General features: G+C 49.9%; 1 protein-coding gene across 4 annotated transcripts in view; it reads right to left on the bottom strand.

Annotated features, from left to right (window-relative positions):
* SRGAP2 (SLIT-ROBO Rho GTPase activating protein 2) overlaps positions 1–18,619 on the bottom strand; it is a 254,878-nt gene that overhangs the window by 14,237 nt on the left and 222,022 nt on the right. For all 4 annotated transcript variants that reach the window (XM_019976412.2, XM_070767834.1, XM_070767835.1 and 1 more), the window contains exons 15-18: positions 14,850–14,927; positions 13,787–13,921; positions 12,065–12,170; positions 3,176–3,400 (exon numbers count right to left, since the gene is read on the bottom strand). In XM_019976412.2, the coding sequence (XP_019831971.1) occupies positions 3,176–3,400; positions 12,065–12,170; positions 13,787–13,921; positions 14,850–14,927 (544 nt within the window). The remainder of the gene's footprint in view (positions 1–3,175; positions 3,401–12,064; positions 12,171–13,786; positions 13,922–14,849; positions 14,928–18,619) is intronic.

The following is an 18,619-nucleotide window of genomic DNA, read 5'->3' as shown; positions in this document are numbered from 1 at the left end:
GCTTTAGCATCGGATACAATTGCATCTGAAAACCAGCTCTGACACTCAGTAGCTGTGTGATGCTGGGCAATTACTTAATTTCTTAGAGCCTCAGCTACTTAATCTATAAATTGGGGATAATGGTCTATATACTTCTATGTTTCTCACAGAGGTGTGCAAGGATTTAGTGAAATAAGAAGGGGTAATTAACAGGCAGTGCTTTCTTTCCTTCTTTCTTATTTTGCTTGATGTCTCTGGCTGCTCTGTGGTTTGGTACTGGTGAGAAAGCAGGAGGTGAGTCATAGGAGTGAGTGGGAAACAAAAGCAGGGGAGAAAGCTGGCTGTGGGCTGGACTCTGCAAAGGGCACGGCATGTGAGCTGGGTCAAGCTCTTGACAAAATTAGTGGAGCCTAAGGTCATGCGGGGCGGAGAATCGAGAATGAACAGGGAAGTTATTAGGAAAGTTCTTTCTATCCCTGATCTGGACTGCAGAGCACGTGGGGGAGCGGCACAAGGACGCTCTTGCTTCCCGAGAAGCAGAGAAAAGCCTGTTCATTTCCAAGGCTTCTTCCTCTGGCAGCAAAAAGTGAGTCTTCCCAGGCAGTTCCATGGAGATACCACCATCCTTCAACCCCACATCCTGGCTTCAGTGTTCACCTTTGAGCCTCCGTGAGCCTGTGTGTGGGCTAAGTTACAGCCCTCCCTCCTCATGAGATGGGACCCTACCCTGCATGAAGCGAGCCGGTTTATGGAGGCTCTCCAGACGCCAGAGAGCACTATGGGAGGACCGAGAACTCTCTGGGCTTCTTAACAGCAGCCGGGACATCCCTGGCTCTCCAGAAGAGACAGCACTGTGGGAAAACTTTCTCCTTATCAGAAAATGTGGGTACACTTTCTCACTGTTTGCTAGGCCTAAAGACCCTCTGAAGGAGTTGGGTGACATTTTGGAAACCCTCAGGGTTCTTGGGGTGCTCAGGGCCAACAAAGGCTCACCTTCCCCCAGGCCTCTAAGTTCACTTGTGCGGCCACCCACTAAGGCACCAGCTCGATCTTGAGGGAGCCCTGGATGGTATGTGGGCAACAGACTGCCTCACCCACTCTCAGAGTTTCTGATTCACTCGTCTGGGCACAGCTGGAGCCCTTGTGTTTCTGACCAGCCCACAAGAGGCAGGTGCTGTTGGTCTGTGGACCCCACTTGGAAAACCACTGCCCTGAGGTAAAGGCAAGCTGAGGCTTTATACGGTCCCTTCTAGCCCTAAATGCTATGCTTCTCCTGCCCCACGCACACCCCAGCCTTGCCAGCAGCTGCAGTCTCAACAGCAGCCCAGCATGCCACACTGCAGGCAGTTCCGGAAAGCCAGGCCCCCGTTTCAGGGGGCCCCCCGAAAGCCTGGCCCCCCCTTCCCTGGCTGCTCTGTCTCCCAGCCCAGCTCCAGGGTCTTGGTCCATCTCAGCTCACTTTATGGGCACGTCTCGCTCTTCAGATGCAGAGGCTGGAGCCTTCTGAGTGGCCGGGAAGCCAGCGGTCAGACAGCGGCTCCTTCCCAGCATCATCCACTCTTGAACCTGGGATGCTTCTGGCCTGCCACCCAGTCTGTGGGCGTAACAGCCCCTGACGAATGCCGCGGTTTCCCCAGCGGCTGCCCACAAATGCCGGCCGCACAGCCGAGAGGGCCTGGGAGAAGTCCTTGGGCAGACCCGGGAGGCAGGCGCCCTCCCATCTATGCCCGCTGTGCCACCCCTGCCGGGCTGGGCGGGGACTGGGGAGTGACGGAGGGCGGAAGGCTCTGTGCCCTGGAAGCGGTCCAGAGCCTGCTGCTGTGTGATACGCGAGCAGGGAGGTGAGGCAGGAACTGGGAGCACCGCTCCACAGCGTTTCAACACTCAGGTGAGGGAGACCAACTCTCCAAGTCACATACACAAAGACAGCTGCCCAGAGCCCACCAGCCAGAAGGCTGAGACCTGAACCGCCTCCCTGGTCCCCGCCAAGCCATCTGCAAGTGACCAGAAGCTCCCTCTCCGAGCTGGCGAGCCCAGGTTTCTCCAGTTCAGCCCCAGAGGCCAGGATCTGCAGGACAGTCAAGACCCGAGCCCGCGACAGTGGCATTTTTATGTTCGCAGACGTACGGCTAGCACTCTCCTCACTCCTTGGGCTGGAGGCTCCTTCTGTGAGCGTCAGGGAGAAGCATGGACTGACTGGCCTCTAATGAAGTAAGCCGCCTCCTCTGTCCCCCCCGACCTCAGTCCACAGCAATGGGGCTGGTTGAATTGGTTCCAGATGTTGAATTCAGATGGAATCCGACTGGGGCTGGCCTATGCTTTCAGCCCAGACTGAAACACTGTTTAGGGGAAGAAGCGAGGGGGAGGAGGAGGAGGTGGTGAGGGATACTGGGTAATTGTCTTCGTGTTTAGTCTGAAAATGACCCTGTAAGTGGCACACGGGGGGCACTGGGGGGCAGTGGGTGGCACTCTGTATTGAGTCAAGCAGTCAGGGCTAGGACCCTCCCCCTGCTGGGGTGGCCTCTAGATTGCAGTGACTTAATCTATAAGATGGAAATGGTGATTTGTTATTTGTCTAATGGAAGGGTCTAGTAAAGATACACCCGAAAGATTCCTTTTATATCTCGGTTTCCAGGCAAACTCACAACAAATCTGCTTTAAGGGGAAAGCGGGCCTAACCTGCTGCAAAGGGACCTTACCCCTTTTCTCGTCACAAATGTCTGACATCATTATTAAACTACCACTGTATGAACTCACAGTCAGCAAAGTACGTCTCCTATCTGAACTCTCCCCAATCAGAGAGGAATTCCCTGGACGCAGGACTGTTCCTCCCACAACCGCCAGCCTAGAGCAGGACCTTGAGACTGCTGCTTGATGAGCGGCAGTTCTGTGTACAACCGGATCAAATTTCCTTTCCTGGAGATTGTTAATGCTCCTGCTATTGTTATTGCATCTTTCAGAATGGTCCCTCGCCACGCAGAACACGTGAAGAAGGGAGGCAGTCTAAAGTGGTACTTGCTCTGCGGTTTGGGTCAAGTGGGCTTGGCCGACAGCACCCCGGGGCCCGGCGGCCTGCCACGCCGCAGAGGGGGAGGCGGGGAGGAGCAGGGTGTGTCTGTCGGCCTCGCTGGGCCATCTGGTCCCCAGGCCAGTGGGTGTGGGTGACACCACCCTCTTCCAGCCCCGAGCCCCCTACCAGTAGTCCTCCGTGCTCCCTCCTCTGCTGTATACGGGGCCCTCCAGCTCCCGGGGGTTGGGGAAGACGTTCTCGTGCTGGATGATGATGGTTTTGATCAGCTCGTTCACGTGGGCTTGGCAGGACACCTGGTCGTGGCCCTCAGGCACCGACATCAGTGAGGGCCCGAAGCAGATGGCGAGGTTGTAGGGGTCCATCATATTCTCCTCGCTGAACTGAGATAAACTGCAGGAGAAGGAGAAGGGTGAAAGCTGAAGCGCACTCGCATGAATGCCCAGGAAACGCAACCCCAGGAGGCGCTGCCAGGAGCAAGAACAGACGTGCCACACACAGCCACCTGCTTTTCTGGGTATCAGAGCCCTTCTAGAAAGTTAGTGGGGCGGGAAGGGAATGGCTACCAGGACAGGCACTCAGGAGACAAGGAAAGCCCCTCTCTGCAGGTCTCACCCTTCCTGTTTCTCTAGCTCCTGGTTCAAATCCTACTTGTCCCCCAGTTCCTACTCCCACCCAGGACTTTACCCAGCAAGTCCACCCTGCCTCGAGGACACACTGCTCTGCGGAGTTGAATGCGCTCCCACAGACCAGCTCACTAAGCTGGCCAGAGCAGATGCAGCCCTTGGGCTGCCCTGGTAAAGACATGGTCAGGCGCTGTGCATCATGCGCCTTCTTAAACAGCAAAACAATCAAATTATTAGGGATATTCCATTCTAAGCTCTAGATTTATTTTAATAAATAGCCAACCAATTAGCCCCTGTATTCCATCAAGCCCATGAATTTCTTTCTGGAACAGCTAACGCAATTGTTTTTCATTTTCAGAATATCTTCCTCTACTGGACATTCAGGATTTATTCAGGAAAAGGTCCGCATGCGGCTTAGCTTCTGTGCAGGCTTCCCCTGGATGCATTATCATTATCAGGTACCGTCTTCTAGGAACTCCCTCTTTTCAACCAGCAGCTGCTCCAGCCACACCTCCAACCCTGGCCGGGGACCCAAGCCCTTCAGTGATGAGTCCCCACTGGTCTCTGTGTGTCCAGACATTGAAGGCTGGGCTACTTTGGATGTACCCCGAATCCCAACAGTCTGCAAACATGTGAGTTCTGCTCAGGGGCTCTGCCTTCCTCATGGGCATCAGCACCAGCTTCTGGTTGATCTTGAGATGATACCAAAGTCGTGGTGTTGAACCAGAGGCCTGGCACTCAGCTGTCTTCATCTGAGTAGCTGTTCTTCAGAATTGGGCAGTTTATTTCTGATGCATCCAGCATTCAGACTCAAACTACCAAGCTGGTCTCTCTCTAACTCGATGCTTCTCTCCTTCACTGAAGATTCAGACACGGCCCCACCCCCTCAGAGTATCACTGCAGGACCTGGAGGTGGGAGAATGCAGCGGGGACAGCGACCAACAACGGCTGTGGCAGAGGACCACCGCTCTCGAGGACCCGGTCAAAGACAGGGAGGCCTGGGATCTCGGCGGCTGGACTGCGTCACAGAAAGTTTTAAAAATTTAATTTTGTAACCCTTCCCTGGCTCCTAAGTTAAAAGAGAGCAGAGATTCAGAAAATGCTGGCAGAAGGTTCCAAGCCCACTTCTTGGACAAATAAAAACTTGAGAGAGACAGGAGACATAATTAGCATGGGAACCTCCGCAGGGACAACAGAGGCTTGAGGTGCCGTGAGACTAGAACGGTGGCTCCTCCCAGGCTGACTGGCTCCTGCCTCACGGAGGGACAAGGAGGAGGAAGGCCCTGCTTCTTTAGTGTGATCTGACAATGTTTTGAAAGAAAAAACAGTAGTTTCTGGGAAGCCTGGTGGCTAAAGTGAAATAAACGCTAGGCCTGAGCTTCCTAGTTTAAGCTCTGTGAGTGATGAGAAGTCTTTTCCTGTCTTCTAAGAAAATGGTGGTTCAGCTCCTAGGTGGCTATGATGACCAGGGCTGGAGTTCAGTTCAGTCGCTCAGTCGTGTCCAACTCTCTGTGACCCCATGGACTGCAGCACGCCAGGCTTCCCTGTCCATCACCAACTCCCAGAGCTTGCTCAAAATCACGTCCATTAAGTTGGTGATGCCATCCAATCATCTCATCCTCTGTCATCCCCTTCTCCTGCCTTCAATCTTCCCCAGCATCAGGATCTTTTCCAATGAGTCAGTTCCTCACATCAGGTGGCCAAAGTAATGGAGTTTCAGGTTCAACATCAGCCCTTCCAGTGAATATTCAGGACTGATTTCTTTTAGGATTGGTTGGTTGGATCTCCTTGTGGTCCAAGGGACTCTAAGGGTTGCAGAGGACATGTCTTTGTGGACTGGGGTCTACTTCTTATGGATCCAGGTCCATTTCTTACTCCCATTAAAATACAGACCAAGATCCTTCTTTCTTTTCCAATCTACAATTGGAACACCTAAGTTTTGGGGGTAAAGTCATAGTTCTTAACTACTTGAGGAACAGCGGCTTCTTGAAGAATTTGACAAAAACTAAGGATTCTTACCCAGAGAAATTCACACACAAGCACATAACAAATGCACACAATTTTGGATATAAAACAACAGTGCTAGTAATCCTTGAAGACTATGAAGGTTGTACCTAGTATAAGACTTAAAACACTGGATTTTTATTTTTAAAAGAAATATCTAAAATGGATAATGATGGTAACAGCTCCTTCTTTCTTAATTTTTTTTTTTTTTTGGTATCAGGAAGATCCCCTGGAGAAGGAAACGGCAACCCACTCCAGTGTTCTTGCCTGGAGAATCCCATGGACAGAGGAGCCTGACGGGCTAAAGTCCATGGGGTCGCAAGAGTTGGACACGACTTAGCAACTAAACCACCACCATTGACTTCTATACATGCCATCTCCTCTAAGAGCTGTACTTATTTTCTTTAGTTTCTATCTATAACAGGAGTGAACTCTCCTAATTGATTTAAGCTCATCTTCTTTTGAGCACCTTCAAAAGGTCCACTGTAGTGATTAGGAACAGAAGCTTTTTGGGGGCAATGAGAAAATCAGGATTGGTGTGGGAAGCTTGTTTTTTTATCATGCACTTCTCTGGACTTTTTACTTTTAAATGATGCAAATTTGTCTCTCTGATTACATTTATAAAGAAACACAAAACATCCCAGAACTTTAGAATCAAGCACATCTGGTTTTGAGTACTAGCTCCGTTGCTTACCATAGTTTTTTCCTAGTTCCCTAATCTTTTCATCATAAACTGGGGCAATTACGTGTTTCCATGATGGGCTGTTGTGAAGATTAAATGAAGTAATATGTGTAAAGCACTTAGCACTGTGCCTGGCACACAGGAGGTGTTTAAGAAATATTTTCTGTAATTTTCAAGTCCAGTTTGCTTGTTGACATAGGATCTGCAATTCCAGTCAGGTAAGGGAGAGCAAGGCTGCTAAAGTTTGGCAGTAATTGGTTTACAGGAGTCCACTCTCTTCTCCTCCTGACAGGCATTATCTAACAAGCTGAGGGCTCTGCATCCTCAAACCGAAACCTTAAATCCTCAGGGAGAGCAAGAAGCTTTGAATAGACTGTTTTAAACATATGATATTTCACTTAAAAACCTTCAACTTCACAGGCCCTGGGGGTTTGATTTGGCAACAACCAACAGACTCTGGGTAAGATGTTATGCATCGGGATGGATTTCAGGTTTTGAAAGGGATGAAGAGAAACTGTATTCACCACAGCCCCAGGCAAAATGTGGGGCTAAGAATCCATAAATCCGTGATTTAACAGACTTCCCCAACAGGCTCCTTAAGCGATGAGAAGGGGAAGGCAACGTGGCTGACTCTTTCCGATGGCCCTTCAAAGGCAATCCCTCGCTGCCCCCTCCTGTAAGGCCACCTGTCCCAGTTTCCATGCTCCCTTGTCTGGTGACTGGCCTGCTTTCTCCCTATGCAGTGAATCCCATCCTCTTTCCCCTCCTTAAGAATATCACTCCAGCAATTCCCTTGCTCTCTCCTCCACCATCATTTCCTCCCTATGGGGCCATCCCCACTAGCATACAAACGTGCATCTTAAAACAAAACTCTCTCTTAACCCCTTATGCACACCGAATTACTTCTCTTTCCTCTATCACACAGTTATTTGAGAGTTGTCTGTTTCTGTTGCCCCTGCTGTTATGGACTGAGTCCCCTCTTGCCCATCCATCTGTTGAAGCCCTAAGCCCCAGTATGACTGCATTTAGGGATGGGGCCTTGAAGGAGACACTACAGGTTAAATGAAGCCATAAGGGTGGGCCCAAACCCTACAGGACTGGTGTCCTCATGAGAAGAGGAAAAGAGACCTGAGTTCTCTCTCCCAGTGGGCTCAGAAGAAAGACCATGTGAGGACACCGTGCCATGGCCGTGCACACGCCAAGGAGTGTGGCCTCCCCAGAAGCCAGCCTTGCTGGCGCCTTGACCTTGGACTGCCGGGCTCCAGACTGTGAGGAAACCAACTTCCGTTGTTTGAGCCTCTCAGTCTGTGGTACGCTGTCGTGGCGGTCCCAGCAGACTCACTCACCTACTCTCCCCCTCCCCCTTTATTGTGGTCAAAGACACACAACACAAGTGTTACTACTTTAACCTACTCAAAATTACGTAGCATTTAGCTGAATCCCACCCCACTGCAGGATCCACCGCGTTTCATCCACGGTTAGCGTCCCTTCTCGCTTGAACTGACGCCATCAGAATTCTCCCCTCTCCAAGACAACACACGTCAAGGTCACCAGCAGCACCCACGCTGCTCAGTCAGTTCTCGGGCCTTTCCTCAGCTGGACTGTCGTCGCTTTATCTTACCCTTCTTGAGACATGTTATGCGTCTTCTGGGACCCCGTTCCCTCTTGGTCCTCCTCCTACAGCGCTGCCCACTGTCGCCTGCTCAGTGAGGTGGCCCTGACCACTGCATACTACAGAGCACACCCTCACACTTTCCAGTTCACTAACTTGCTTAGATTTTCTCCACAGCCCGTATCCCCTGACATATGACATGTGTTATTAGTTTTTCCTGTCTTCCTCCAGTTCTATGTGCTACATAGGCTCCATGAGGGCAAAAACTTTGATGGTTTGATGCAATCTTAGATAGCCAGCAACCGAAACAGGGCTTGGTACACAGTAAATGATTAATAAATACATATTAAATAAATGAGGAAACACATGAGTATCTGTGAGCCTCCAAGACAGTCCAGTCACAATTCTACTTGTCTGTTTGCATATAGAGGTTAAAACACTTCCTGTGAAAGTCAGGAGAGCAGCACAGACAGAATCTTCCCAAACCAGGAGGCCCTAGAGATGCTGAAGTTTAGAGGAAGACTCAGCTTTACTGGAGACCAGCTGAGGTGCCTTAACAATGAGAGAAGCACAGTCAATTCCTTTTTCCAGATTATGGAGCAATATTTGAGGATGTAGAACAATGCTTCTCAGACTTTCACGTGCCTATGACTCACCAGGGTATTCTGTCAAAATACAGATTCTGATTCAGAGGCCATGGGGCTGAAGTGGAGGAGGGGCTGAGATTCTGCATTTCTCACAACCTCCCCCTCATAGCTCGGCTGGTAAAGAATGCACCCGTGATGCAGGAGACCCCAGTTCAATTTCTGGGTCGGGAAGATCCCCTGGAGAAGGGATAGGCTACCCACGCCAGTATTCTTGGGCTTCCCTAGTGGCTCAGCTGGTAAAGCATCAGTCTGCAATGTGGGGAGATGGGTTTGATCCCTGGGTTGGGAAGATCCTCTGGAGAAGGCCTGGAGAATTCCATGGACTGTATAGTCCTTGGGGTCACAAAGAGTCAGACATGACTGAGTGACTTAAAAAAAATAAAATCTCCCGAGTGATGCTGCTGCTGCTGGTCTGTGGACCTCACTTGATTAGCAAGAGACTAAAAGAAAGAAGAAATCTGAAGAAACCAGGTTTCAAAAGGAAAGCAGCAGAGTCAGCAGCTGAGAGGGGGAGTTACCTGCATTTTGTTTTAGGGTAAAATCCCACCGGGTGGTACAGCTGCTGAGGCTGGAACCTCTAGAATGAACCCCACGGTCCCTGCTGCTGGCACTCACAGCCTTGTGTGGTTCTCTCCCTGTGTGTGTGGGCTGGATTTAGTGACTCACTTCTAGTGAATGGAGCTGGCAGAAGGGATGGGCTGTCATTTCTGAGATTAGGTTACAAAGACTGGCTGCTGTCTTGGATGATTTCTCCCTTGCTTGGAGCAAAGCCAGCTGCCAGGTCATGCACAGCTCTGGAGGTGAGGCCATGTGACGAAGAACTGATGGAGGCCTCCGGCCAACAGCCAGCTGGAAAAGGAGGCCCTCAGTCCAACAACCTGCAAGGAACCGAGTCCTGCCAACACCGTGCAAGAGAACTTGGAAGTGGGTCCTTTCCCAGTCGAGCCTTCAGAAGAAACTGCAGCCCTGCCCCCTGTACACTCACTGCAACCTCATGAAGCCTGTAGCCGGAGGCCCCAGCTAAGCTGCACCGAGACTCCCGACCCACAGAACCTGGGACCAAACAATAAAGGCCTCTTGTTTGAAGCTGTTAAATTTTAGGGCAATTTGTTACACAAATTGAGAGTCAATGCAGATGCTAAGAAAGTACAATGTTAGTCATTAGCAAGGCCTACTGGACAGGCGTGTACTCAAGGTTCATGCAGTGGACTGGACACTAGCAACAGAGAAATATGTGGAATCTGGTCAAGTCCACAGAGCATTGGTGTACTGTGCAAGGAGTTTCATACCTATCTGTCTGTCTATCTACCTATCTGTCTCAGTTCTGAGAGTTCCTTCGGCTGGAGGATTGTACAACCCCAAAAAAGACCATAGCCAGAAATAGAGTACATACATCCTCAGGACACATAACAGCAAAGGAGAGAGGTCCTAAAGTCAGGGCCCAGGCAGAGTCTCCATGGGGAACTACCTGCCAACTTTGGCCATTGTCACCTGTGACCTTCTCATGCAGGCAGAAATTGTCTTTTCTATCAACTGTGTCCATTTATCAGTTTCGGAAATATTGTGGTATTACTGTTGCATCTTTTCAATGAAATACTTTGATGAGAATTTTTTTTAACCATAAAGAGAAGTTAAACACAACAAAAGTCATCAATTGAACTGGTACAATTTTCCACGTTTCCTTCAGCAGTGGCCATCTTCTGCTCTTACGATGCTTACTCTACTGTCTCCCACGCCCCTCCGCTTAGCAGGAAGAAAATGTGGGGAAGAGAGTGGGTGCGTTGTGCTTACACACAGAGTCACCCCAAACCCTGCCCTCGCCCCCGCCATCCTGCTTCTTGCTCTGGGGAGCAGACTGGGCTCTCTGAGGGGAGGTATCAGTCCACAAGGGGAGACGAGGGTGGCCTAGTGGCCCCAAGGAGACTGACGGGCTCGAGAGTCATTACCAGGGTTTCTGTCTGCCTGAAATAGGCAGCCTGTGAAACCCTGCGTGAGTCATGAGGGGTTCTCAACTAAAGGCAGTGGTGGCGCCGAGTCAGGGCTCGGCCAGTGAATGGTGCAGACACAGGCTTCGGGCCGCAACAGGGCGGAGGCTGGGCAGCGGCCCCTGACCCCGGTGCCTCTGCGGGCAGGCTGAGGCTCCTGAGATGGCCTGTGAACGTGTACTCCACTGAAGCAGAGACTAACCCACTAGGAAGATTCTTCATTTTCACAAAGAAATAACAGCTAAAACACCCTTAGTCTAAGTTTTATACCCCCCACACCTTTTAAAAAAAAAATAGATTTAAAGACCTATAGAAATGTTTCCCCACTATATGAAAAGGCATAAAGCCAGAGAGATGATAATTTCAACTGAATTCAGCCTCTGCACTGGAGGGCATCGGGGAGAAATGGGACTGGTGACCTGGGGTCCCTGGACTACATCCGGGCAGCAGCCCTTACTCCACAGGACACTGCAGCCACATGGCTGTCAGATCCAGTACTGCCAGATCTAATGATTTTCTCAAGAGAAGCCAGAAACCCAGATTTTTTTAAAGTGTAAAATCTCCCAATATTTGAATGCTCCAATGCTTTCAAGACACAGTGGATTTAAAAAGAACACACCTATGGGCCTTATCTGGCCCTCAAGTTGCTCACTTATACGCTCCGGCCTAGCTGCTGGAGGTACTGCGGTGAAAGCAACGGGTAAAGACAGAGGTTCCTGGAGGAGGCAGCTGCCTACTTAGACTCTCTACATAGAGGGCCAGTAGGTGCCTCAAGTTAACACATCCACACAAGCATATCCACGTATTGTCTTCCCCAACTCCACTGCTGCTCATGACAAAAATCCAGAATTTCTCTTTCCTCTTTCTACACCCTACCCATCAGCAGGTCCTGTACAGGGGCTGCTCCAAATAGATCCCAAACCTGACCCTTCCCCCACCCTCCACCCCTCCCTCACTGGTCTGAGTAACTTCACTTCACTGCACAGTAACTTCTCCACAAAGCAGCTTTTAAAAATAAATTAGAAAATCAGATCACAACACTCTTCTGCTTAAAACTTTCCAACGGCTTCTTCAAATTCAAACCCACTGTTGCCATGACTTTCGTGAGCCTGATGACCTTGACCCTTGCTCCTTCCTTCCCTTCACTGAGGCTGCTGCTCATACACCATCTCCCCAGAGAGGACTTTGCTGATGACCCCTCTGTGCTGGTTCTCCTCCGTCACCCCTGCCCTGACCCTCCACTTGCATTTCTTTATTCTTCTTCTAAGCACTTATCACTACCTCATGTGTCTATTATTGTCTGTGTCCTCTGCTAGAACATGAGCCAAATGATATCTAGGCTTTTGTCTCTATTTCACAATGTATTTTTATATCTTAAAACCACGCCCAGCACGTGTTCAATAAGTATTTGTTGGTCTGGAGGGATCAACATAGGTCCCCACATGAACGTTCACTGGCCAAAGCCAAGGCCGATCAGCTGCTCCCAGGGAAGTCTACTCACTGATTGAGGAAGGCAAAGAGGTATCTCATGATAATCAGAGTGGTTTTGGGGAGGACCAGGAGGACCTTCCGGATGTGCAGAGCTCGCTCCTGCAGGTTGTCCATTGCTGAAAGAAGAAAGCCACGTGTTACCCTCCACTGGGATCCCAGGGACTAGTGGTCAGAAGGCCCTGACTTGCTGTAGGTACAACAGAGAGTGGCTGGTTCCAGCCCACACAGAACTGGGCCAGTGCGAGGGGCTCCCTGCGGCGGGGCTTTGGCGGTGGGCTCTAGACCCTTCGCTGGGGCAGGACTGGAGATGTATGCTCCCTGGGCACAGAAGGGTTGGGCAAGTTCCCCACATCCGCACCCCCTTATTACAACACCAAAACAAAGAGCTGCCCAGAAACGGCTGTGACTGTCCCCCAGCCTTGGAGGGCCTGCGTGGGGGTGGGGGGCGCTCTGTCCAGGTCCCGTCCTGCCCCTCCATGCGTGCACCCCTCAGCCCCTGGACAATCTGGCTTTTCTTCCCCACTCTCTTATCTGCAGCAGGGATGGCAGAAGGTGGCCAGAGGCAAGAACTGGCAGGCCCCCGTGTAAGCCGTGATACTGGGGGAAACCAGAGAGCTTTCCTGACTCCAGGTATGGCCCAAGGCCCGGACCTCTCCAGGGCCCGCTTTCCCGCATTCGTGTGTGCCATGTAGATACTTCATTTCCTATGAGAGCCTTTCCGTGAGTATCTTCCAAGTGGGAGATACTGTATCAGGAGCACACCTCAAGGGGAGGACTGTGCAGCCAAGGTACCCTGTACTATCCTGGCAACACCCATTCTCTTAGGATGTTGCACCCAGGCCCCGTCCTGGAAGGAGACGTGAAGACGTGAGGGGTGCCTCTACTCAGTCACCCACAGAACTCAGGTCCACTAGGACTCCCAAAAACAGCGGCTAAGTCAGCCAAACAAGGAGCTGGCTTCCTGCGCTCTCAGGGGATGTACTAAATGAAACTGGAAACTAGGGGTGGGAGCGTTGGGGGTGGGGATGAAGACCTTCACTGATTTGGGGGGAGAGATTTTCTTCATTTCAAAGGAACTGCCTCCTCCAGCCTCTGGATCTCAATGGAATCGCTCTCAGAATGACCTAATATTAATCCAGGTTTCCATGGACAACAAATGAAAGGGTGTTCCAGTACAATAAATGGCCAGGAGCAGCTTTTCAAGCCCCAAATTTTAGAGTAAGAGGCAGAGAAATTCTAAGATATCTGTTTTATGTAAAGAAACGTAGAGACTCTCTCTCTCTGAGAAAATATCATATCACTACTTTTAAATGTGCAGAGGGCTTGAATTCCTAGAAGAATACATATTAACACATCTCACAGATAAGTCATGTCATACTTAAAGCAACAAGCAGGAAATATTTGTAACACGTGTATTCTCCCTTTCTATCATGAAAAGCACAAGTACTAATGTACAAGCTTCTAATGGCTGAGAAGGACTGTATTTTCTATATGAACATATTAAGAGAGATAAAGCCCAGCAAAATAAAGCAGTTTAAAGTGAATCAGAAAGAAAAACCAGGAGTTCTGACTTGCAGTAAAGATCCTTCCTGAAAAGTCACTTTTTCCTCCCTTACAACAAGGAAGAGAAAGTTCACAGAGGGAAAAGAAAAGAATTACTGTAACCCTGGAAATTTCCCTGTTGCTACAAGGTGCTCTGGCCCAGAAGTGAGCTTGTGGTCGGGGTACTTACTGACGCAGGCCATCAGGTCGTGGAAGATGTCCTTGGGGAAGAGCGGGTGTTCCAGCCCCCGGAAGTACAGCTTCAGGACGCCGGCTATGGAGTCCATGTCGTGGTCATTCTGGTCCCCAGCCAGGGGGTCCTCTCCTGAGGGTGAGAAGCCCCCAAAAAGGAGAGAGAGTGAGAGGGGTAAAAACACGCAGGATGAAGCAGAGCTGGTAGGGAAGCAGTGCCCTCTTCAAGCTTTCACTGAAGTCCCTCAGCTCTCCGCTCAGCATGGTGGCCTTGAGCAGGGCAACCAGGAACTAGAAAAAGCAAAGGCTGCTCAGGCTCAGGGGCCCTGGGGTCAGAGCAGGGGCGCAGGCGACCATTAACGTGAATCTGCGTGTGCCAGACTAGCTCAGGGACGTTCCCTATGGGCCAGGGAAGGGACACGGCAACCGGCTCTCTCCTAAGCATCATGAAAGCAGGCCAGGCCGGGACTGAGCCCAGAGGGGGGGGAGACGAGGCCAGGGAGGCCAGCCCCTCCGACTAGCTCTCCTCCTTCTCAGTCTGCAACTAAGCACACCTCCTTGCAAGAGACCGATCATGCTGGCGCTCCCCATGGAAAATTTCCTATCAGACGTAATTAGATTTAATGGTAGGAACAACCTCAAATTGAAACTATATATTCCATTACAGGGATGGAAATTGCCAAAGCTTGCCCACTACCTTAAGAGCCCACAAGATAATAAATGGGCTACATGAACAGGCGCTTCTGCTCTGCCACCAAGGTTCCAGGTAGAGCCGCAAACTGCCCAGATATCACGGTTAGCTTCTTGGGTTTGGGTGGACTGTCCGCAGGAGAGAGGCGGGAAGAGAGGGGCTGGGAAGGGGGGAACTGGGACGTCCCCGGAGTCTCCCTGCACATCTGGGAGGGTGGGTGGGGAGGATGTCTACAGAGGGAAGGGGCTGGGCGGAAGAGGGAGGCACGCTGGCTTGTTGACTCTGGGTACCTCTCAGGGAAGAAAGGGTGGAGCCACTACCCCAGGGGACTGGAAAATGTCTGGCCTTATCTTTAAGGCTGTTTCCTCACCTCTCTCAAAGGCGTTTTTGATGTCATTCACTTCCACCTGGGATCCTGACACCCGGAAAATTCCTTCATGCTGTAGCCCTAGAAAGACAGGGAACAGTGATCAAGGAGACAAAAAAGCAAATTCACAACCACAGCACCAAGCTCAGCTGAGTGTCCATCTCCCTCAGCCAGTGTGTATTTAAGCATCCTGTCTCTTTTCTTCAGGCCAGAGGAGAAAGCCTATACAGGGATGGTGGAGAGGTCACTGCAATGAATGTGAGGTATTGGCCAAAAGAAAGCACCGAGTCAGAGACTTCAAAGGAAGAGTAGTCTATGCCATTTCTGGTTCTGACCAAGTCTGTGCAGCAGGTTCCTTTTCCAGCCTCTGCCTCTCTGTCCCTCCCACAAAGTGGAGAGGTGATTTCTGTCACCTCTTTATCCGCCAGGATCAGGGATGTGATCCAGGAGCACGGCAGGCAAGCCATTAGACACGAGCAGAGCTTCCCGAGGTGTGGGACCGTAATTAGTACCTCAGCCATCCTGACACTATTCAGCTGTTCTAGGCCACAGTGCTCTCACTACTTATGGAAAAGGGAGGACATATATTGGTACAGCCACAATGGAGAACAGTGTGGAGTTTCCTTAAAAAAAACTAAAAATAGAACTACCATACGATCCAGCAATCCCACTCCCGGGCATATATCCCATTCCTGGGCATGTATTCCCAAAAAACCATAATTCAAAAAGATACATGCGTCTTAATGCTCACTGCAGCACTATTTATAACAGCCAAGACATTGAAGCAACTTAAATGTCCATCAGCAGAGGAATGGATAAAGAAGATGTGGCATAAAAAGGATGAACTAATGCTATTTTGCAGCAACATGGATAGACCTAGAGGTTATCACACTAAGTTAACTCAGACAGAAAAAGACAATTATCATGTTATCACTTACAGGTGGAGCCTAAAAAACGGGCACAAATGAACTTATATACAAAACAGAGACTCAGACTTCAAAAACAAACTTATGGGGACCAAAGGGGAAGGTGGGGGGAGGGATAAGTTAGGAGGTTGGGATTAACATATATACACTGTTAGAGATAGTCAACAAGGACCCACTGTGCAGCACAGGGAACTCTACTCAATATTCTGTAATAACCTACATGGGAAAAGCATCTGAAAAAGAACAGGTATGTGTATATATGTAACTAAATCACGCTGCTGTACACCTGAAAGCAAGACCCTGCTGTAAATCAGAGAAGTTAAAAAGACAAGCGATCAGTCCACAGCGAGTATCACAGGCGCTGTGCCAGCCACTGGTCCTGCACTGCAGCCTGACCCTACAGGCAGCACTCCTGAGCGCCACCCTGGAATAGCGTGCACGAAAACTGTCTTTTTGAAGCTTGTTGCACTAAAACTAATCATGGACAATTAACGTGAGTGGTGACTGCTCATGTGCTTATAGGCTCACAAGGCAGGGGTTACCAGAAGAGAGGACTGAGAAGTGATGACCTGCCTGACTATATAGACGACAAGAACCAGAGTCAGGACACAAAACTAGGCCTTCTGGCTGCAATCATGTACTCACTCCTTAACACCAGGCTTGTGGGGCCTACTGGAGTGAAAGTGCAGGGGGGTCTCATGTGTCAGTCTGACTATGGACATGGCTCATCGAGAGCCCCACACATGCAACTCAAAACTAGAGGGGTGGATCCAGGAAGCATGAGCCCCGGGGCTGCGCTGAAGTAGTGTCTTTCCTCGTATCAGCTCTGTCTAGTTTTTCTCACGAGCCCTGTGGCTCAATTTTATTAAAGTCCTGCTCTTACTGCATGATCTACTGAAACTTTCAAATCTCAAACACATTTCTCTTTTGGAAAACAAAAGAGAATAATGTTACCTTTTTCCCACTATTTTGGGACTCCCCTCTTGAGGAGGGAGGGTGAATGAATTCTATCTACTTTGAAGTAAACTACACTGGCCAGGATTGAATTCTGAATCCAACTGAAGCAACAGTAAGAAGTAAGCACAGGGAATTTCATTATTTCGTGTGTAATAGGACTGAAGTTGTCTGTTACTGAAGGGGACTTCCCAGACTATCCCTCACAGAATCAGAATGGCAGGCAAAGTCAGGACCCCAAAGTAACAGTACTGTATTACAGTAGTTACCAATGGGAAATAACAGCCAGATAATGCTGTGTAGACACAGAACATGAACAGTAAGTTTCTGACAGAAACAGTCACATACTCAGTGACTTGTCAAAACCACGGTAAAATATAAGGAACTGTCATCTCAGGGACCAGGCTGTTCAGTGTCATTGGAGGAGCCAACAGCTTGCTGACAGAGGATCGCCTCGGCACGTTTTGATAGATTAGACATCAAGGACAGGCCAATTTGGTGCCCAAGCCCAGGGCCAGAAGAAATCATGGGACAGCTGACTGAAAACCAGGCAGGAGGCCTGAGACACACTGAGGTTCCTTTCAGTCTGGTTTCCACGTCCCCTTGAGAACCCCAGCTTCAGAAGCGCCAATGTGTGTTCCTGCTCAACAGACAGAATCTTTAGATGATGATTCTGAAAGTAGGAACATTAATAAATGGTGGGTTTCCAGAAAGAGAAGGGGAAAAGCAGTTGGCTTTTTATGATAATGCAGGTAAGACCTCACATCCCTCAGCTGACACCTGCATGACTGTTCTCGTTTTTCCTTAGTGCTGACTAACATAAAAGCATAAAGCCAGTCAGACCTGGGTAAGTTATTTGAAAACAGCACAACACCTTCCATTTTCAGCTGGATCTAGCTGTCGCCAAGAGTTGCTCTCCTAGAGAAGTCTCGAAATGATTGCTACACCAGCTTCTGCTCACGTGACTCTGCTCCCTTCCTCATGAAAATGGTGGGGTTTTCCCATCCTGAGTGAGTCTCAATTGTTCCTCACATCCCTTCCTTTCTTTTAAGTCTTCCTGGATCACCCCGACCTACCACTTACAGGCAAGCCTCAGTTTTCCCATCTATATAATGGGGACTAGAACGAACGTGGCCTTCCCTGGTGGCACTAGTGGTAAAGAACCCACCTGGCAACTGCAGGAGACATAAGAGACGCAGGTTCCATACCTGGGCCGGGAAGATCCCCTGGAGGAGGGCATGACAACCTACTCCTGTATTCTTGCCTGGAGAATCCCATGGACAGGGGAACCTGGCGGGCTATGGTCCATAGGGTTGCAAAGAGTTGGCACGACTGAAGCAACTTAGCATGCATGCTCGCAGAATATAGTTGATGTTGTTTAGTCACTAAGTTGTTCCGACCCTTTTCCGACCCCATGGACCATGGCCTGCCAGGCTCCTCTGCCCATGGGATTCTCCAGGCAAGAATACGGGAGCGGGTTGCCATGCCCTCCTCCAGGGGATCTTCCTGATCCAGGCACTGAACCCATGTCTCCTGCATTGGCAGGCAGATTCTTTATCACTGACCCACCAGGGAAGCTGACTAGCACCTCCCAGGGAACATGAAGATAGTAAGGATGTGCAAATTTTGGCAACTGGTAGACCACAGATGTTTTGGGGGCTAACAAAAGTTATGGACCTTATCCCCATTAAATGTACATGTACAAATATTACGCATCATGTTTAGGGAGTTCAGTAATACCATAAATCCCTATTTAGGGGGAAATGATTCAATTTTCTGAACAACAGTTATTTTTTGGCTACACCGCAAGGCTTTTGGGATTTTAGTTTCTCAACCAGGGGCTGAACCTGTGCCCCTCGAGTGGAGGCGTGGAGGCCCCGTCACTGGACCACC

Source organism: Bos indicus, chromosome 16 (genome assembly GCF_029378745.1).
Source record: "Bos indicus isolate NIAB-ARS_2022 breed Sahiwal x Tharparkar chromosome 16, NIAB-ARS_B.indTharparkar_mat_pri_1.0, whole genome shotgun sequence".
NCBI lineage: Eukaryota > Metazoa > Chordata > Mammalia > Artiodactyla > Bovidae > Bos > Bos indicus.
The sequence above is the reverse complement of the archived record's forward strand: the minus strand, read 5'-3'. Positions and strand labels throughout refer to the sequence as shown.